The sequence below is a fragment of the Nematolebias whitei genome, chromosome 4 (genome assembly GCF_014905685.2).
Source record: "Nematolebias whitei isolate Nwh7 chromosome 4, NemWhi1, whole genome shotgun sequence".
Classification (NCBI taxonomy): Eukaryota; Metazoa; Chordata; class Actinopteri; order Cyprinodontiformes; family Rivulidae; genus Nematolebias; species Nematolebias whitei.
The window spans coordinates 11,034,951-11,057,561 of NC_056501.1; the positions used below are offsets into that span (position 1 = coordinate 11,034,951).

A 22,611-nucleotide genomic window follows, 5' to 3' on the forward strand; every position below is an offset into this window, starting at 1 on the left:
TATTTTAAGGGACAGCCATGATGAGAGTTGGTTAAAATTCCAGTTTACAGCACTGAAAACATCCCTGATGAGAGTGAAATTATATCTTTCAGTTCCAGATCATTTCAGTTTTTGAACTGTGTTGTTAACCGGACAGAATAAAATAGAAAGCATACACATAACAACAACTGAGCATTTAATGAGTTTTGAAAAGTGTCTGAAAATGCAAGTACTCCGTGCTGAACTGTTTAACTCTTTCAACAATAACTTTACAGCAAAAGTTTGAGGTTTCCTCAATTTTAGTACTTTACTACTAGTCTGATGTGAGGTGGAGAGGATTGAAACATCTGAATGGGTTCATCTTAGATTCATTCAACCTTTATTTAGACAGGTTAATCCCATTGAGACTTGAGGACTCATTTACAAGAGACCTGAAAGTACCATACCATTTTATTTATAAAGCACTTTAAACAGCGACAGGGCCAACCAAAGTGCTGTACAAACAGAAACAAACAGGCGAAGCACACAGCAACACATATAACGTAAAATCAAAATATGATCACTTTTCACGAACGCTGTCCTTTACAGACAGTTTGATGCTGGAATACGTGCATTCTCCAGACGCCTCCCTCTTACTCTCCCATCTCGTCGGTCTTTGTGAGAAGTTCAGCGCTACATAGTTCATCCCCTCCTCTTCACCATCCTGCTAATTATTGCAGTTAAATATGAACACAGAATGAATCAGCTTCAAGTTTTTATTAATACTTTGATTCAAAGGGAAAATTGAATATGAAGAAAAATAAGAAAATTATAAGTTTTACCATTTCGCAAGGCTCATCCTCGACAGATTCATCTAATTTAGTGCGAGTGGAAGTGGTTGCATTGTCTATTCAAAGAAACAAGGACATTATATTAAAACACAGCAAATCAAGTTATTCCAGGAGCGTTCGTTAATATTTAAATGTGCAGGAAAATGTGTTTTTTCTGCATATTAATAGTAGATATTGGACTTCTCTTTAAAAATAGCTTGCTTCTATAAAAATTGTAAATTTAAACAATACCTAAAGAAGCAATAGGATAATTTTCTGCTTAAAAAAAACTAAATTTAAACTCATCCAAATGTATGAGTTGAAGCTGTAGCTTTTGGAGAGTAAATATGGATTCCTCAGCCTGGCAGTGCTGTAAGGTGTGTTTGGGGCTAAAATAAGCAACAATCAGATTAAATGAAGTTTTTTGTTGTTGTTTTTTTTCAGCTTCATTTGTGACAGGAAAAAATGCAGGTCAGTGTGAGCGATGCTGCGTAGGTAAGTGTTTTATATTTGCTGTATACATGAGTGATAATGTGCTGACAGCATGTCCCTGTAGCAAATGACCTATTTACAGTAGGATGTTTGCAAAAAGTAAAAGTATTTATTCCAGACAGAAGATGCTGCCGTGGAGTCTTTAAAGCCGTCACTCTAAAATCGTGAGAGTGCTAAAAACTAATAATGACAGTAACAAAGATCATTTGGGTACAGATTTATCTGGTTTTAAGCCTGCACTTCATTTAATTTCAATGGAAAATAGCAGGAATTATTCTTCTATTTATCAAAATGCCATATATTTATTCTTAATAAATACTTTTCACATAAAACTGTAGCTCAAATTAAGCATATTTTTGTATAAGCATAATGAAGAGGATGAAAATGTGTCTCTTCTTTAATTTATTCTACTCAATTGAAATGTATGAACTTTTTATTATTTTTGTTATTGTTTAAGTTATATTCATTATGTCAGAGGTGGACTAAAGGTTGTCATCAGTGTTGTCAGCATCAACAAGTTAAATTTCAGAAAGTTAAATTTATCTTTGTGATGGAAAGAAAACTGCATGTCAGTCTGAGAGAACAGAACATTTACACAGAATGAACATCTGGACTTTTAATGTTTCACACAAAATGTATTTATTTATCTATTTTGTGCTTTAGTATGCAACCTCTGAAAAACTTTAATAAAGATTGTATTCCTCTTTCATGCTGTCGCTTCTGCTCTCATAAATAAGTTGTGGAGTTGTGATACAGAATTTAAACAATTAACAAAAACTGTGTCTTGAAAACTTTTTGATGCCAAGTCTTGGTGCCTTATTGCACAAAAAACTCTTCAAAATACCTGATGGTTAAATGCTAATTATGACTGACCAATGAGGACTTGCACATAATTAAGCACATGTTTTGAAGCCGTGTGTCGTGAGAATGTTTTTATAATTACGGTTAAAAATAACATACCTTTGCTATAAACAGAAACTTGTTTTTGCTTCTTCTTGATGAAAATCAACGTAAAATTCAGAAGAACAGAGCAGCCCAGCAGGACTCCGAGCACAATTACAAAGGGACACACTTCTTGTCCTAGAATTAGACAAATATTCCAGTTATTGTAACACTTACATTTTCAATCATGGATTGCAGCTTCATCAATATAATTGAATATGAACTCAGATTTTAGAGTGATGCTGATCATTGCTTACATTCAAGCTTGAAAAAAATTAAGAAAAAACAGTGACCTTGGTTCTTTTTGATCAACTTTAAAGATGTTTATGAAAAAGTCCAAACTATTCATATCCATGAACTGAATGAAAAGCTGACTGGGGGTCACTGGCAAACACTGGTTTATTTCTCCTCAGCTTCAGTGTGTTGTGAGCTTGTTACCGAAAATCAGCACATGGGTAATGAGTTTAAAATATCGCTGAGTGTGTACACCTTATGAAGTACACCACTGTAAACTTACGACTGCACAGTTCATCCTGCAGAATGTAGAAATACAAATAATTATCATACAACATAAAAAAGCATCAAAATATATATATTGTTAATAATGACAAAACACAACAAAATGTAAAAGATTTCTGGTTATTGAGAAATTATAAAGAATCAGAGTTGAGCAAACTATTTATGTAGATTCTCATCTTACATTAAAATGATTAATTTAGATTTTGTTTTGTTATTGTTGTTATTGTCCTAGACCAGCGGTTCTCAATCTGGGGCCCCTGGACCCCCGGGGGTCCGTGAGTTTTTCAAATAAATATATATATTTATTTTAATTTTTTTGGTTGGTTGTTTTTTACAATTCAATTCAAGTGCCAAGTCACAACAGAAGTCATCTCAGGACACTGTACAGAACCATTCATATAGATAAAAAGCAAGTTAATGACATTATTTATCTGGAGAGCAGCTTTGAGTTTAACTCCATCACAGAACTCTCATCTTGAGCAAGCTTGAAGGCGACAGTGGAAAGGAAAAACTCCCTCATGAGGAAGAAACCTTTAGCAGAACCAGGCTCAGGACAAGCGGACATCTGCTTCGACCGGATGGGTTTGAGAAGAACAGATACACAATGGCAGGTGAAGAATCACATGTTAAGATAGAAATAATTTCAAATGCAAACTATTCAATTTGTAACAATTTATTTAAAGAAATGAGGTCAAGTTGTTCTTCAGTAGTCTAAGCCTATGGCAGCATAACAAGCCAACCCTAACTATAGGATTTATCAAAAAGTAACGTTTTAAGCCCAGTCTTAACAAGCATGGCGCATTGTTTTTGTACTATTAGTGCTTAGTGTATTCTTAGTTTTGTGTAGTCTGAGTTTAGTGAACGCAGTATATTCTTATTTCATGTCTCAGATCTTGCTACAGTTTTTCTTTACATTTTGTATTTTTGTTGGATGTAACTTAGACCCTGTGTACATAGTTTCGTTCCACCTCATGTACCACATGTGATGTGAATGACAATAAAATTCCTTGAATCTTGAATGTAGATGTTTAACAACCCTTTAAAATACACCAAAATGCAGGTGTCACATCTATTTTATTCAAAATTTTTTGGAAGATGAAATTAAGAATTTTGTTAATTAAGTGTGTCTTGAATGAAAAATTCACCATGTTTAAAAGTATAAAAATTGTATTAACACTATTAAAGAACAGGTCTTACTATAAGTATTTATGTTGCACAAATATTTCTATTGCATTAAAGAGACAATTTGAAGAAAATTATTTAATAAACATGAGGGGGTGCCTGAAACATTTTCTCCCCTGTAAGGGGTCAGAAAAGTTTGAGAACCCTTGTCCTATACAGCATCAGACTGCACGTGCAAATGTCCTGTGAGTGCTCAAGTTAACGCCAAACAGCAAAAGGTTGTTGCATGAAGTGCACCGCAGGAAATGGTGAGAAAACACGTACAACAAAGCTCACAGAAAATCAAAGAGAGGAAAGACAGCAGAGTCGGCAAAGATCCACCTAAAAAGGAGCACCCTCTTACACTGCAGCCTTAACTGTTCCCCAGATGTTGTGGTTTGTGACCCTTTCAATAAAAATCCATCAATTTCTGTCATTTACTGACAGTGCAGTGTAGTCGTGAGCAGTTCAAGCAGATTTAACATGAATAAACTTTAGAGGTCTGGAAATATGAAACATCATTTATATCTCTATTTAAAAACGTACTTGTCTCCACTTTAGTTCCTTCTCCAAACAGGATCTGTCCACATGTGACCACAGCACAGTAGTAGGTCCCAGCGTCTGAGGGCATGTGAATCGTTTTGGACAGTTGGTAGACGCAGCTTCTGTTTGCTTGTCGATCGCAGTTGGTTTTATGTGTGTAAATTAATCCCGGATCAGACCGTGACCCAGCTCTGAACCAGAATGCGCTGCGTTCACACTGATGTGAGTTTCTTTCCTTTTCTGAGTAAAGTGAACACTGCAGAGTGGCTGTGGAGCCAAGCGGGGCCGAGCTGATATCTGAGCTTTGCTTCACGTAGACAAGTTCATTGTGAGAAGCTGTTTCAAAGGGGAAAAAATGCATTTTTAATTTGTTCAGGTAATGACAGAACCATACCAAAGTCATTTAAAGCATCTTACCTTTCACAGCCAGATAGGTACCATTAACAAAGATCATCGTGTACGCTGCTCCTGCCTGACAGAAGTAAGTAGCTTCGTCCTCTTTCCTGACTTTTCTTATAGTGAGAGAATACACATCAGACTTTTTTATGACTGTGATTCTCGAGCTGATAAATGGTCCATCAAGATTGACATTGTCAAAACTTCCCTTGGCAACTGTTTGGACCATAAATCCATAATTAATTTTGAACCAGTAAAACAATCCTTGTTCGTGCCCGTGGGCCGCACACGTCAGACTCACTGTACCACCGAGTTCAACTTCAGTCACATGAATCTGCTCAGGAACTTTGAGGGTTTGAATCACAGCTAAAAGAAAGAAAAATAACGCCAGAGTTGCAAACTAACAATGGAACACATAAGTGTAAAATAAACTCAAATATTATACACTACTGTATTTTTGTTCTAATAAGAAGTGAACTCACAGAAAGCACTCAGAAGAACAAAACCAGCCAGTCCTGCCATGACTGCAGCTCAACACCTTCCTTCACGCAACTGATGTCCTCCCACTCTGAAGGAAATCAAATTAGACAGCGGAGATCACAGTGATTGGCCGAAACACAGAATATGCACATTATGCAATTCTGCAGAGCAATGACCCATTTTTGACACATTAAAAAAAAAAAAAGTTTTTGTATATAATTGTAAAGTTTTGTTTCAGAAACTACATTACAGCTGAAGAAACACTCTTCTAGAGATATATGAAAGAAGATTTTGAATTATAACAATGTGCACTCAAAAAATTATTTAAGGGACACAGTTGAATCAAACGTATCGTTCAACATGCACCATAACAATTTAGAATTATCTATGACAAAATTATGTATCTTTTAGCATTTTTGATACGTGCCTTTTGTAAAAAGCTATTTATCCTTAAAGAAACAATTATTGGATGGCTGCTTTTTTTTTGGGGGGGGGGGGGGGGGTTAAAAACATGGAAATTTTGAATATTTTTTATGTTTTGACAATTACGATTTTCTTTACTGCCTATAGGAATAATGTGCTGCATAAAGTAAAAGTATTTTTTTCCACACTGAAGGCATGAATCATCTACGCTGCAGTGGAGTCTTTAAAGCCGTCACTAAAAAGTTATGAGAGCACTAAACTAATGACAGTAACTAAATTAACTTGGGTTCAGATTTATGTTGTTCTATACTTTTACTCCATTTAATTTCTCTGCTCTGATTTTGTTCAAAGCCAAATTGAAGACCTATTTATTTAAAAGGGCTTTTGATGTTTAACATTTAGTATTTAGTACTTTTTTTAATCGCCTTTACCTCCTTTTATGGTGGCTGTGTTTTTAATTTGCACTGATTTTCTTTGCCCTGTTTTTACTTGTTTTATCGTGTAAAGCATGTTGGTCAATGCAAGGCATTGTTGAAAGGTGCTCTATAAATAAAGTTTATCGTTATTATTATTATTCAGTGAGCAGGAATTATTCCATGGTCTATCCAATTGCTAATGTGTTTTTTTTCTCTATCTTGTTAAATTATTATAAATGCTAAAATGGATGAGCTATTTTATATTTTGTGATAGTTTTCAGTTACATTCATCGTAACTGAGTTCAGACAAATTAAAAATTATCATCAACTTTGCTTTATCACAAAACATCATACTTACCCTTACAGCATTTTCACTCTATCTAAAAGATATACTTAAAGATTTATGATATTTTCAAATAACAATGCATCAGAAAAGCTAAAAACATGTTTTTAACTGTAGGTATGGTATTGTGAGCGCATACAGTATACGAACTGCTGGGTTTATCTATGAAAGCTGCAACTTCTTTTGCAATTATCTGACAGATAAGGAAAAACTGCAGAAAGAAAGAGGTCACCAGAATAGTGCAGAGATCGTCAGAAAAGAGACTCGTAGCAACCTGACTGCACACAAACGTGACAACAATCACGTCTTTTAAGTTTGTGCTAAATATTTCATAACTCATCCATGTCTACTGCTCATATTTTCCACTGCACACACACCTTGTAAGTTATTTTTAAAAATCAAACTATCTTACATACAATGTTTATTAAAAGTATTCACCACCTTGGATGTTTTACCTTTTGTTGCTATTATAAATCATCCATCCATTATATTTTACCCGCTCCTTCCTTTTCAAGTCGTGGGGGTCACTGGTGCCCATGTCCAGCCATCACTGTGCAAGAGGTGGTCTGGACAGGTCTCCAGTCCATCACAGGGACGCATGAGACAAAAGAACAAACAACCATTCACACTCACCCACACCTAGGGACAATTTAGAGTTACCAGTGAGCCTAACATGCATGTTTTTGCACTGTGGGAGGAAATCGGAGTACCCGGAGAAAACCCGTGCATGCTCAGAGAGAACATTCAAGCTCCACCCAGAGTGCCCCCCTGTCCGGATTTGATCTGGCGACCTTCTCACTGAGAGACGGCAGCTCTACCAACAGTGCCACCACGCAGCCCCATCATAAATCAGTCATGGTCAGTATAAATGGTGAAATGGTAAACGAGCTGTACTTTTATAGTGCCTGTCTATCTAATCAAGACACTCAAAGTGCTTTACAACACAATCTGTGCTCACATTTACCTCCACACACACACTCATACAGCTTTCTACTACAGCTTTACATAGATAATCAGAATAAATTATCTATAGAGACTAATGAGTGCTTTAGAGCACATTCATACACTGATGGGACACACATCAGAAGCAATGAGAGGTTCAGTGTCTTGGTTCAGGGACACTTCAACAAGTGACTGCTGGTGGAATTGAACTCCCAGCTCTCCCACCGGAGGACGACAGCTCTGACCATCAACAGGGCTTGTGTGGAGAAGGTGGCATCCTACAGGTTTCAACGAACCCACAGCTTAGACGAGCTTACCTGGTCTAGAAACATGCACTGGTCGAAAAAGCCCGGCAAAGAATCCACTTCCTGCAGGTGCTCAGGAGAAACTGCTGGTGTCCTTTCACCGTGTCACTATGGAGACCGTGCTGATGTACGTCTGTGGTTTGCTGCTTGCTCTGCTGCAGATACAAGGGCCCTGCAGCAGATCACCAGTACTGCAGCCAGGGCATTACTGTGTAGAAACTAGTTTTCACTTTGTCATTGAACAAAAATGTATTTGTTTTTTTTATCAAAAAGTCCACTTTATATGGGCAGCTGTGGCTGAGTGATCAGAGGAGTGCGGTCCCTTCTCTGCTTCCTGAGGCCATAAACTACCTCCTTTGAACGTCTGGACACTGAAATTTGAATCTATTCTTCTTTAACAGATGAGGATCGGCCATGAAAAGCCCTTTTCAAGTCAAGCCACAAGTTCTCCATTGGATTTAGGTCTGGACTTTGACTTGGCCACTCCAAAACACCCACCTTGTTTTTGTTAAACTACTTCAGTGTAGTTTTCACTGCATGCTTTGGGTCATTGCCTTGCTTGATAATAAATCTTCTCCCAAGCTTGAGTTCTTTTCACACACCATCAATACCTCCTGGGATTTCCTGTATTTTGTAGCATTCTTTTTACCCTCTACTAGTCGTGGGCACTAATTTTTCATTTAGGGGATTAACGTTTTTGCTAACATTCAAAATCATTAGTGGAATTAGCTTCTGCTAAATCAGGTTTTGCCAACTTTGTCTGTCATCAAAATTCACAAGCATGTTCCTGTCTGTTTTGGGTGTGTTATAAAGAGTCTGTTAGGTGCACTATTGACTTATGGTGGGTCATGGGTCACTGCAGCTAGCTGTTGCTAGCCGTGGGCCTCAAGCCTCCTCTCGGACCCAGGTCCGCCCTGAGCTCACGCTCCCCCTGCCTCGGACCTCCCTCAGAAGCAGCAACTCACACTATTAATAAATCAAGGAAACGTGAATTCAGTTTTACCAATTAAGGCAGGAAAAGGTTACAGTTTAAAGCGCTGGCCAGTTCCGATGCTTGACGCAAGATCAGGAGCCGGAAGAGGCTGGATGTCCCATCACACTCCAGATTTATAGAGCCTAGACTCCTCCTTCACTGAAAGGGAGCACCACCTGTCACGTGTATGAGGGGGAGTGACTAAATGTGATCTCAAGGGATCGTAACTGGTTTAATGTGAAGGAAAAACTGAGATGGTGCTTCAAAAGCCTTTCTACGTGATGTGGCGAGCAAAATCAACTATTCCTTGACAGATATTGAATCCCTGGGAGACTCTTTTTAGAGTTGCTGGCCCCATTTAAACCAGTCAGAACCGGGTTATAATTTCATTATAATCCCATCTCTGAGCAGATCAAAAAGCCAGGGTCAGTCTAGATAAATATACCACAATGTGAGTGGTCGACACAGCTTCCACTGGGAGGAGACAAAGACGTAGACTGAGTGACGGTCGTTTTAGTGGTTAACGGTTTAGCGTTAGCTTTTGCTAAAAAAAAATTGCCTGTTTAGTTAGCAAAGCTATTTTTTTAATTAGTGGAATGTGGTTTAGCAAAACTATTTTTTGGTTAGCTGTGCCCACTGTTTTCCTCTACCTTCATGCACCGTCCAAGGCCGGCTGCCAAGGCTCATCCACAATCCATGATGCTGCCACTACCATGCTTCACAGTGAGGATGATGGGCTTGTGGTGGTGTGCTGTATTTGGTTTCCATCACTGGCTTCTGCTCATATTCAGAATTAAATTTGAATTTTACTGTGCACATTCAAGCCATCCACAAACTTGCCCCTCCTTGTATATCCAATCTCCTGCACATCACCACCGCTTCCTGCTCCTTCATTCTTTCTCTTCTATCCACCTCACCGTACCCTTTGTCCGCCTCAGCACCATGGGAAATACAGATTTGATCCTCTATACTCTCTAACTCCAGAAAGCTCTTCCTCCAGACCTCCCTACATACAACTCAAAGCTCCTCTGTTCAAGTTAACGTTCTCACAGTAATTTCTTCATCATTTCGCCTTGTTTTTAAACTTTGTCTGTGAATATAAGTTCTGATTTTGTACTGTATTGTTTTTAATTTTGTAAAGTGCCTTTGGATGTCTTGAAAGGTGCTAACAAATAAAAGGCGTTGTTGTTATCAAACACGGTGTCTTGTCTCAAGGCCAAAAGGCTTCAACTTGGTCTCGGTTTCAACAGTGGCCTTTTCTTTGCTTCTCTCTGATGAAGCTCAGACTGAGGAAGAACCAGGGCAACAGTTGTTGTTTGCACAGTTTACCTCCTCCCACATGCTGAAGTTACTCCTTCAGAGTGGTCACATGTGTCTTTGTGGCTTTTCTCACCATTCTCTTTCCTCAAAGTTTTTCTATAGATTTTGAGTTCAGTATCTGACTTTTCAGAACAATGTTTGTCGTCGTTAAGACAATAATTCAGCGAGAGAAATACCAGTGTGTCCCCACATGAACCCGTTTTTATTTTGTTCTTGGGCTTTTTGTTACCAGCAGCCTGTCACAAAACACGTCATTTTCTTAGTTGAAGCTGTGATGGGAACAAAAAGTTTGACAAACAGTAGTACTAAAAGGTGATTTTTAAATGACTAGTATTAATCAAACTTGACATCTTAAAGACATAACTTTCTGATAGTACTCCTGTTATATTTTTAGAGCTGACACTTATTTTGCCCACCATTTATTGACATTCCTCATTCACATTGCAGAATTTGCTATGATGAGGTACAAGGACCAAACAGAAAATGAGGGGGAAAGCAGCCTAAGTGCAAACAAGAACTTTGAAATACAGAACATTGATTAAAAGCAATTTAAATAGAAAATTTAGCTCTTGACAAACTAAGCATAAAATAATTAACATGCTTTAAAACTTTTGCACAATACTGTGGGGCAATGGTTTTGTAGTGATGTAGGGTTAGTTAGCGTAGGAGCTCCACTACAATCAATATTTAATGACGGGTTCTCTCTTTTTCGAGCTACTTGACAGATATGTGAGAGAGATATTGTGTTTAGACGTACTGTGACGTGATAGTCTAATCAGTGACGTGAGACGTTAATTTTCTTTGACCCATCAAAATGAATGTAGTCATTTATTAACAGAATCAAAATTTAACATCAAACATTGTACACTTGATTATTCTGATTGAACGCAATAACACAGCTTAATTAATGAGCTTCACAATGAGAAATCATACGGCCATGATTTTTCACTTGCAGCTTATTACAACAGACATATCCTTAGATCTTAAATCAATATCTGCAGACTTTTAGCTTATCTTTTACTGGCGAGATAGAAGAGATGGAGTAAAGTTTAAGGAGGGAAAGTGGATACTTAGGGTTAACTAAGATAATAAAGAAAAGATGGGGAGTTATCTTGTTTGAAACCAGATAGCACGTTTCCCAGTGATTTCGGCTAGATGGTACCCGAGCGTCGACCCTTTACCTTGGTGGGGTTTCAGAGAGGTCTTCTCCTGGCGTCCAGCAAGGTTGAGTCTTTTTACCTCCAGGGATTTATCCGCATCTCATCAACTTGGGATAACGAAGCTGACTGGCCCAGCTTCCAAAATAAACTTCCCCGAAAGATAGGATTAAGTTAAGTGGAATTTTAGCAAACATGCTGAACTCCTTCTCAGCAGAACTCTCTGTTCTCCATGGAACTTCTGTTCATCCTCCAGAACTTCGGATCACTTCACTTCCCAGAACTTTTCTGTTCGGTTCTGCTCTCAGAACTACTGGAACTAGGAAGTGTCGACTTTTAAAGAGTTCTGTTTCCGGTCCCATTTGGGAAGTCCTGATTGGTTGAAAGAACCAACAGGGGTGTGGTTTTAGTGACGTAAGAGGGTTACTACAAGTCAGAAAAACAGCGGAGATGTTTTAGGAACAGACAGAGAAATGTTTAGGAGCAGACAGAGAAATGTTTTGGCGAAATGACAGACGCAGGCGCCAGCTTCTCTTGTTTCTGTCTGAGGTTTAAAAACATGACAGTTCGTTCCAATAAACTTGTTTGCGACTGTCTCCGACTTTTGACCGACATCACTCCTTCTCATTTCAGACAGAAGATCAAAAAATGCATAATTACTTTGTAACAGACATCTAACTTGATTTCTACTTTGAATGAGGATTAAAAATCATTAATACTGTTTCACAGTTGATTTAAAATGAGTGGTTCACTTCAACATTTAAAATGGTTTGAACTAAACACACTTTGATTATCAAGACGTTTGTAAAAATAGTAATGACAATATAAAAGAGAGTGTTCTTTCAATTGATTAGTGCAGGATACAATTAGAAAGTCTCTGGATGAGCTTAATTTGTATTTCTGGATTCAAATCAATGAAATAACAGTTTCTGTCCCATGAAGGTCTTCAGGGTCAGGTTTTGACCTGAGGCTTAGTTCACTACAGTTTTTAAGAAAGAAATTTGCATGTTCATTAAAAGACAACATGGACACTAATCAAGCATGTCAGAAAAAAAGTACTCATGTCAGAAAAGAGTAAATCTTTTGTCCCACATGGCCTAAAACCAGCACAGTGAAGTATGGTGGTGGCAGCATGATGGATGAATTAACAAATGATGCTGCAAACAAGCAAAATCTTAAACATTTCTACAGATTTAAGACACCAGAAAGACAGTAGTTTGTGTTTTTATTCACCAATAAAACAAATCTGGAGCAATCTTTAAGGAGCTACAGAAACAAAATGGAAGTCATGCAGTTTTTTAATACCTTCCTCAAAACAATGGAAAATCGACTGTAAGGTGTGATCGCAAAAACAGTGCCGTATTTGTCGTTGCTTGAGTTTTACTTCAAATAAAAATGATATGCATCTTCAAAGTAATAGGTATTCTGTTGATCAGATGATAAACTGAAAGCAAATTGAGTAGCCAAACCTGGGCTTAGATGGTACGGCTCCACGGTCGGCTTCACCACTTCAGAGTGAGACGGCCTTCCTCTCGTCTTTGAATCTGAGAAACAAAATGCTGCCTCCATGTTGCACACGTTAAGTAAACTTTAACTGCACGTGCACAGATTAGACCAAACCAGTAGCTCACGTGTAAGTAAGTGTTTTTTCGGCTGCTCCTTTCTTCAGCGGAGCGAACTCGCATGAAAGATTTGGCAATTGTTTTATGCCGGATGCTCTTCCTGAAGGAACCTGGGCTCAAACCAGCAACCTCAGGATTACAAGACCATGGCACTGACCACACCGAGCAACTGAAGCCTTTGTGTTTTAGCCAAATAACCAATTGCATTGATACAATATTTACAATCAGTTCATTATCTCTTCATATTTTTGTATTTTATTTGTCACGACTGCAAAAATACAAAATTATGATGTTGCTGTGACTTGGAATTTCAAATTATACCAAATATTGTGCAAGTTTACCTGCAAAATTTCAGACAAGTTTTTTTTTTAAAGCTGTTATATATTAGTTAATTCAGCTTCATCTTACTTTTTTAACTATATTTATTTACGCACATACATATGTGTATATTTATACTCTTGTATTTATTTATTTGTTAATTGTCAGGCTTCTTGATCTGGGACCTGAGTCCAAATTTCGTACCATAAACGTGCAAATGTGAGCTGGTAGGACAATTAAACAAATCCTTGAATCCTAAATGTTAAATATTAAATGTGAAACATTAAATAATAAATAATGCTGCTGTGTATAGCAAGTACACACCTTACTAAATCACTCTGCATGCGTCATTCAAAGACGCATAATAAATAAGGGAAACTTTAATTGGCAAAAAACATGAAGAATCGTACAACGAGCACAAAGATCACCGAGTCCACATTTTTTATATTAAATCACAATGCTGTGTCAATTACACATGGCTACATGAGTAATAAACAATTATTACTCCAGATAAATGTGTTTATGTATTACCTAATCACAATAAATATACTGTAACATTAATATTTTAAAGAACATAAAACGCTAACTGAGGTTTCTCCTACATACACAGAGCAATTCTAACTTTAACATGACATTAACGTGAACATTTCCAAATTTCTCTGATGCTGAACAACAAGCGTTGTACAACTTTGTATTAAAAACACGTTATAAAGTAGTATCAACGCAAAACGTGTTCAAGTATTAAATAGTAAGTACAGAAGTATTAATAATACACTAATTCGATGGATAAGAAAATGTAATAAACAAGGGCTGCATGCCAATAGATTGTTATGGAAGCGTTTTACTGCCGTTTAACGTATCAAAGACACATGCCTAATGATATGTCATGTATCATTGGGCACTTTTAAGTGAGTATACTGAAATTCTTAAGCTTTTCTAATGGGTATACTCCGTATATCCGCGTATTGCGTAAACTACACCACTGAAGGCCAACTAACTTTTAATCTCTCAGTCTACAACAAATGGGACAGACTGCAATTAGAGATTAAAACCTTCATTTATTTTAAAGAGTATTAACAAAATATGTTTTCAGTTTTACCGAATGCATAACAATTTTGCTAAGTAAACAAATGCAACAACGACACTTTGCCACATGTAGCCACGTGTTGGTGTGTGTTACATCGGAAGGACGGTTGTTGCGTCTTGAAACCTGTGAAGTTACGGAACTGTGTCAACACCACCACAGTCCAACCTCCGTATGAACGTTCAAACTGCCCACCGAGATCTTCCTGGAACCATGTGAAGGCTGCATCACGACACTATCGAACGCTTTCCTTTTCAGCAAAGCACGTTCGTTTCTACAAAAGGTTAAAAAAAAATAACCAATAAAGCAAGAGAGAACATATGACCATGTGGTTTGCACCCACAGTAAACTATAAAATCTAACTAAACAACTCCATTGCGCAATGAATTTGATTTGTCTGCTCATTTGTAGGTGGAGAGGGGGGTTTATGAAGAAGTTCCTTCAGACTCGAGCAGATCCTGTTTTAATTATATGAACTTTTATATTTGTTTTGCACCAAATAACTATTTGTTTAAGTGCCTTTAAATTGGAGCATAAGAAAAACTATTTTAATGAGTGCAGTATCTTAAAAAATAAAAACCTCTACATACAAAGTAATTATCACTTTCAAAATGTACCCCTAAACAAGAGCGCCTGTTTAAGCTTACAGACAAAGCGTAGCTCACATGCATTAACGTTTGCATCACAATTTTTATTTTTTTATTTTTTTTTGCTGTGCAGTTCTTGTGCCTGTGAAGCAAGAACTGCAGCCACAAGAGGCGACATGAGACGTGAGACGTAGGCTGTGGCTGGACACTCCTCTGCTTCTGACAGACCGCACGCCGTGTTTACTCAGAAGGTACACGGCTCTGGGTATCAACAGGATGTGCAGCCATCGTGCACACGAAACCTCGTCGAGTTAAATTTAGCCGAAACTTTGAACCCAGAAATTTTGAGTCGGCCTTCCTGTTTGAGGACACTGTCAGAGGAAACCGATGTAGAAAAAATAAAAGTTACTATTCAACCCGCTCAGTCCTGACAACCACAGTCAGGTTGTTTTATAATTAGCATATTATCTCGTTAAGTTGAAAAACAAGAGTTTTATTATTTAGCACCATATTATATCTATATGATGAATGTGAGAACCAGCTTGATTGAAACTAATGACCAAATGTGGTTTCTGTTGTCTGCTTGTGAAGTCAAGTATACTACAGGTGGATGGAGGCGTTGACCATTTTCACCTTTAGACTTTTGTAATTTGCTCCTAAAATTATTGGGGGAAAAAATAGATAAATAAATAAATAACGAGTGAGCAACAGTTCAAATACAGTTGACTGATACTGACTGGGCTCTTTGCAAGAAAGAGTTCAATGTCTTCAATGAAACACTGTTAAAAGATGGTGGGGGAGGTTTATTCTATAAGCAAACTTCAAGCAGCATTTACAAAAGGTTCAAGGGGTATTTTTAAGTTTTACAACTGAAACCTCCGGGACTGACAGCAGAGGCTGATTTAAGCCTCTTTGTTCCTTCTACAAGCATGTGTGTGAAACAAGCCATCAAGCAGCAGCTTTTTATCTCTAAATCACACAAGAAAACCGCTTATGTAGTTACAGCGATGGAAAATCACACCTCGCAACTGGTTGTATTACAGCACTTTACGCGTGTTTATTTCTGGACACTTCTGTAGTTTAAAATAAAAAGAACATTTAGACAAGAAAAGGCTGTACATGAGCTGAAACTAACAGGAAAAAAGGCGATAAAAAAAAAAAAAAAAAACTCTGAGTTCTCACCTCAATCTGACCACACAACCACACTGGTGTTGCATTTTCCATGCATCGTTGTTTGCTTGTCACGTTGTGTTTTTTTTTTTTTTTTAGGTGGGTGTGAAACGGCAGGTCAAGCATCCTGTGCTTCTTAGCTCAGATTCATTCATTACAAACTGACGCATCAAACGCCACAACAGGAAGTCTGCAATATCAATCCATTTGTGGTTTGTGTGCTTTCATGCAGATGCATCAAAAACTCAAATTAAGCAGCAGAATCTTGTCAAACTCTTTATTTATCATCACTTGTTTATTAACATGACTAAGCATGTTAAGAAATATTTAAAAAATGTGGATACTTTATATGTTAACGACATTTAAGTTGATTAATTTAGCCTAATTTATACATAAAATACCTTTGCATGGCTACATTACAGACATCATATACAGCTATAAGACAGTCAGGAAAACTATTTTTGAAGCACATAAAGTAGATAAATTATGACAATGATAGTCTGAGTGGCTTTTATGAATAAAGGCTGTCTGGATTAAATCACAACGTGCAGCAGCAGCTCTGAAGGCCCAACAAGCTGAACAAATGTCAACGTGCTACATTTTAGATTGGTTTAAATGCAAACATCTACTGCATCATGTGATGTTATAAACAATCATGTTTTTCTATGGTGTCACAGATTTAATTTAATTCAGTTTAAAGGACTGTAAAGTTTTAACTTATTTACAAAAAAATCATTGTTTCAATAGATGAACACAACTGTTAATGAACGCACTATTTAGGCATGCATGCTGTATAAAAAAAACTAACATCAAATATTTTTGATAAGTATCCTCCTAGTGAAAATATTTCTGATATCTTTGATGTAATTTAATTTTAAAAAATCTCCATTTTTACTTGTAACAGTTGCAGCTCAACTACGTCGTAGGCCAAAGTTTTGTGTTTTACATTTTTATTGTTCACGTTTCACATTTTGCTTCTGGCATCTCGCCGAAGATAATCACCATACAGCCTGAAACATGTAGGCTGATCAGAGGGTAAACAGGTACTCAGTGTTGATCATTTGGTTATAAACTAATCATAATCATGTCCTGTTACGTCTTTACTGCAGAACAAGCATGCAGATGATGCAACCAGTTGAAGCCAGTGTGTTTTTTTTAATCAATGGATGAGAACTGCTTGTTATTTGTACTGTTTATGACTGATTTGAGTATTTTTAGAACAGTAAGTTAGTGCTTTTAATGCATCATTGATCTGAATAAAGGAATAATAAATACTAACACAATGTGATGATCTTTGTTTCTTTAACATGCTGCTTTAATCTTCACAAATTTAAATTTGAAGAGTGAAAGAACCATGAACTCATTTGATTAAAGAGCAGCATCAGTTCAACAGGAAGTCAGGCAGGGACTACATTTGTTTCTATCTTACTCTAAGTTAGGATGTATCATCCATCCATCCATTATCTTTTATCCGCTTCTTCCATTTAGGGTCATGGGGGTCGCCAGTGCCCGTGTCCAGCAATCACTATGCGAGGGACACCCTGGACAGGTTGCAAGTCCATCACAGGGACACAGAGACAAACAACCATTCACTCTCTCACTGTTGTGCCACTGTGCTGCCCTCCATTTCTTCCAATAAAAATAAAATACAAAACTGTGGTAAGGTAACATCAACATATCATGGCTTTTTCAGATGAACAGTTCAAGGGAAGGAAACTGTAGAGAGTGTAACTGTTTTTAAAATGTTGACAATTAGGTCTCATGATTTTATCTGGGTCTTGTTTCAGGCATGAGGTGAGTGGGAATACACTGCCCTCTGCTGGGCTTTAGCAGTACTGCACACATCCTGATGCCTGCCTAATAATCCAGGTAGAAATGTTCATTCATTCAACTTTATTTAGACAGGTAAATCCCATTGAGCCTCAAGGACTCATTTACAAGAGAGACCTGACTTCAACAAAGAGTGATGAAAACAATGGACAACAGCGACAACAATAGACAGTTATAAAAAGGCATACGAATTTTATTTTATTTATTTAATTTTTTGTACAAATAAGATGGCAAAAAAGCAACAAAAACAGCTAAATTATAAGGCGAAGGTAGAAAACTAAAAACAGGAACATGTCTGCATTGGTCCCTGCCAGGAGTCCAACAGATTCTTAAAGCCACTTAGAGGTCCAGGTCAAGAGCTTCGGATCTTTTTGTAAGATATTCCAGGAAACAGGAGCGGAGTAGGAGAAGGCCCTTTTGCCTAGTTCAGTCTGCACTGAGGGAACACTGCAAGTAATAATGTCCTGAGAGCGCACGCTGTAGCTGCACTCACACAGAGACATGAAGGAGGAGATGTATGAAGGCAGCAGACCAAGACGTGATTTAAAGATTAAAATATACCAGTGAAAGAGTCTGCGTGAAGTTAATGATGTCCAGTTAACCAGTGAATATAGGGTGCAGTGGTGGGTACGATAATCACAGCCAGTTATGAATCTTAGTGCACCATGATAGACAGCATCCAACACCTGCAGGGTTCTTGTAGGAGCATTCATGTAAATAATGTCACTGTAATCAACAGAGGGAAAGTCACAGATACAAGGCATTTCCTAGCATTCAGAGTTAGACAGGATCTGTTTCTGAAAAAGAAACCCAGTTTAACTTTCAGTTTCTTTACTAGGTTTTCCACATGGAGCTTAAAAGAGAGATGTGAGTTGACCAAGATACCCAAATATTTGTAGGAATCAACAAACTCAATAGGGACACCATTTGACGATGAAATCAGAGGAAGAACTGCTGGGACTGACTTCCTGTTTGAAAAAAGCATCCCTTTGGTTTTGTCGGCATTTAGGACAAGTTTGAGGTGGAACAAATCTGACTGGATGTTGCTGAATGCAGATTGTAAAAGCTGGAAAGCCTTAACAACTGTTTTAGCGCGACTATATATATATATATATACACACACACTCTGGAGAACATGCCTCCACTGCTCTACAGTACAGTGGCGGTGTGCTTTACACCACTGCATCGGACGCTTTGCATTGCACTTGGTGATGTATGACTTGGATGCAGCTGCTCGACCATGGAAACCCATTCCCTGAAGTTCTCTGTGCACTGCTCTTGAGCTAATCTGAAGGCCACATGAAGTTTGGAGGTCTGTAGTCATTGACTCTGCAGAAAGTTGGAAACCTCTTCGCACTATGCGCTTCAGCATCCGTTGACCCCGCTCCGTCAGTTTACGTGGCCTACCACTTCTTGACTGAGTTGCTGTCATTCCCAAACACTTCCATTTTCTTATAATACAGCTGACAGCAACAGCAAAAATCACAGCACCTACAATGCAAGACTCCACAGAGCTAACGGCTGATTTGGCTAGCGTTTTACCCTGGTCAATATGATCTTCCCAACCATGTATTTATTTAATACGCTAATAAAGTTACTCAATAAGTAAACTGAATAAAAGGCCATACCTTTAGTAATTAAAGGACATCTTTGGTTGAGTTTATTTGAACTATTTTAAGGTATTTTTGTTATTTTTTGACAAACTGCTCTAGCAGCAGTTGTGGTTTTAGTGTGCTGGCTTGGTTTGAATTAAATTATACCGCTAGTTACATGTTTTTTGAACCTGTTGCACAACTGTTATTTCAAAGGAATGTTTGATTCTTTTTTAGCCTTAAAGCTAACTGATTTTGAGTAACCATTTTGAAAATGTGTGTTATGAAATATAGCATTTATTGAATACTTTGTTTTTTATAATGGTTACAAACCATTTTAAGGTAAAGCTAATTTAACTTATTTGACTATGTACTTAATTTATGTTTTTGACCTTTTAGATCAGGTTTTATTCTCACCCTCGTTAACAACGTTCTACAATTGATGGCGAGCTACCACCTGACCACATTATGGTAGGAAATGGACCTCTTTGTTGACCGCTTTTAGCCTTAATGTGTGTGTATATACACAGTGCCTTTGCGAAAGTATTCAGCCCCCTTGAACTTTTCAAACTTTTGCCACATTTCAGGCTTCAAACATAAAGATATAAAATTGTATTTTTTTATGAAGAATCAACAACAAGTGGGACACAATCGTGAAGTGGAATGAAATTTATTGGATGTGTCAAACTTTTTTAACAAATAAAAAACTGAAAAGTGGGGCGTGCAATATTATTCGGCCCCTTTGCATTAATACTTTGTAGCGTCACCTTCTGCTGCAGTTCCAGCTGCAAGTCTCTTGGGGTACGTCTCTATCAGTTTTACACATGGAGAGACTGAAATTCTTGCCCATTCTTCCTGCAAAACAGCTCGAGCTCAGTGAGGTTGGATGGAGAGCGTTTGTGAACAGCAGTCTTCAGCTCTTTCCACAGATTCTCGATTGGATTCAGGTCTGGACTTTGACTTGTCCATTCCAACACCTGGATACGTTTATTTGTGAACCATTCCATTGTAGATTGGGCTTTATGTTTTGGATTATTGTCTTGTTGGAAGATAAATCTCCGTCCCAGTCTCAGGTCTCTTGCAGACTCAAACAGGTTTTCTTCCAGAATGGTCCTGTATTTGGCCCCATCCATCTTCCCATCAATTCTGACCATCTTCCCTGTCCCTGCTGATGAAAAGCAGGCCCAAACCATGATGCTGCCACCACCATGTTTGACAGTGGGGATGGTGTGTTCAGGATGATGAGCTGTGTTGCTTTTACGCCAAACATATCGTTTTGCATTGTGGCCAAACAGTTCGATTTTGGTTTCATCTGACCAGAGCACCTTCTTCCACATGTTTGGTGTCTCCCAGGTGCTTGTGACAAACTTTAAACAACACTTTTTATGGATATCTTTGAGAAATGGCTTTCTTCTTGCCACTCTTCCATAAAGTCCAGATTTGTGCAGTGTACGACTGATTGTTGTCCTATGGACAGACTCTCCCACCTCAGCTGTAGATCTCTGCAGTTCATCCACAGTGATCATGGGCCTCTTGGCTGCATCTCTGATCAGTCTTCTCCTTGTTCAAGATGAAAGTTTAGAGGGACGGCCGGGTCTTGGTAATTTGCAGTGGTCTGATACTCCTTCCATTTCAATATGATTACTTGCACAGTGCTCCTTGGGATGTTTAAAGCTTGGGAAATCTTTTTGTATCCTTCTGTAGTCCACGATCATCTCCTTTGTCTTCTTCACATTGATGTGAAGGTAATTCTCTTTGCACCAGCTCTCCAGGTGTTCCACCTCCTGCCTGTAGCTGGACTCATCGTTGTTTGTGATGTATCCCACCACCGCTGTATCATCTGCAAACTTTACAATGTGACTGCCTGGATGGGTAGCTGCACAATCATACGTGAGCAGAGTAAACAGGAGAGGGCTCAGCACACATCCCTGAGGAGAGCCAGCGCTGAGGGTTATGGTGGAGGAGGAGAAGTTGTGGATCCTCACTGACTGTGGTCTGTTTGTTAAGAAGTCCAGGACCCAGTTGCAAATGGAGGGGCTTAGTCCTAGTGTGACTAGTTTGTTCATTGGGGTTTGGGGGATCATGGTGCTGAAGGCAGAAGAGAAGTCCACAAAGAGCATACGGACGTAAGAGTCCTTCTGCTCTAGGTGGGTGAGAGCAGTTTGGAACAGAGGAAATGGCATCCTTTGTTGATCAATTCTCGTAATATGCATACTGATGAGGGTCCTCGATGATGTTGATTTTGATGTGGGTCATAATAACCAGTTTTTTGAAGCATTTGGTGACTATCAGGGTGAGGGCTACTGGCCGATAGTCATTCAGACCAGTCACTGTAGAGCTCTTTGGGACTGGGATGATGGTGGCGGTCTTCAGGCAGGTGGGAACTGTTGCCAGGGTAAGTGAGGAGGTAAAAGACGTCAGCCAGTACCTCACAGAGCTGATCGGCACACAATAATGTGAATGCTTAGGAAGCGGTCACACAAATAAAAAGCACAATTACAGAAATGTAGTGATTTAATAGTGATTTTGCTCACTTTAGGGATCAAATAAATCAAAAACCACTTTGTTCTTTATTTTTACTTTAATTAGGCAGAAAACATCACTTGGATAACAAAAACCAGTTACAGCAACGTGAAAATGTGTGCTTTAACTTTCACCTGACGGGAATGTCAACCTGGGAAACAGAGGACTCAAATGAATCAAAAGCACATATTTACAACAGGGAATTAAAAACACTGCAACACAATTCTTGGTTGTGTGGCGTCAAGGGAGTGTGTATGTATGCATGCACTGTACTCTTTTATTTTACTGTATCAATATTGGATAAATATATCAATAAAGTAACCTTTTCCTGTACTTTACAGTCATTGTGATCCAAATGGTGTGTTTTTGTCTCACGAGCGCTGTATCCGCTCTTACTGGCCGTCTCCCAGTGAGAATCCTTGAAATGTTTACCACCAGCGGCAGCTCCCTCGCTGTGTCATTTAACATCATGCCAATAAAAACCTTTTGCATTTTCTGCAAAATAGGATACATTTTAAAAATTAAACATTCTGCAGTATTCTTTTTTTTTGTTAAAACCAAGAAAAATACCAGATCTCTACAAAATATTATTGTTCTGTTGCAGCATTTATACACTTTTTGGTCATTTCAGATTCTGTTCTCTTCAAAGGCCTAAACAAGAAACTTAGCAACGCTTGTTTGAACT

The 22,611-nt window shown here is 38.1% G+C and overlaps 1 protein-coding gene across 1 annotated transcript; it reads right to left on the reverse strand.

Moving 5' to 3' along the window:
* Positions 1–4,380: 4,380 nt before the first annotated feature.
* On the reverse strand, positions 4,381–22,394 carry LOC119408656. The gene is made up of 3 exons (XM_037675499.1): positions 22,359–22,394; positions 4,863–5,241; positions 4,381–4,781 (listed from the first exon to the last, which is right to left on the reverse strand). The coding sequence occupies exons 1-3, from the start codon at positions 22,392–22,394 to the stop codon at positions 4,381–4,383; spliced, it is 816 nt and encodes a 271-aa protein (XP_037531427.1).
* Positions 22,395–22,611: the final 217 nt, after the last annotated feature.

Excerpts from the sequence above, each read along its gene's own strand:
- LOC119408656 (XM_037675499.1), bottom strand. The coding sequence starts at position 22,394 with ATGTTAAATGACACAGCGAGGGAGCTGCCGCTGGTG. Across the intron at positions 5,242-22,358 it reads CGAGGGAGCTGCCGCTGGTG|TTTGCAACTCTGGCGTTATT; the intron begins GTAAACATTTCA and ends TTCCATTGTTAG. Across the intron at positions 4,782-4,862 it reads TACCTATCTGGCTGTGAAAG|CTTCTCACAATGAACTTGTC; the intron begins GTAAGATGCTTT and ends CCTTTGAAACAG.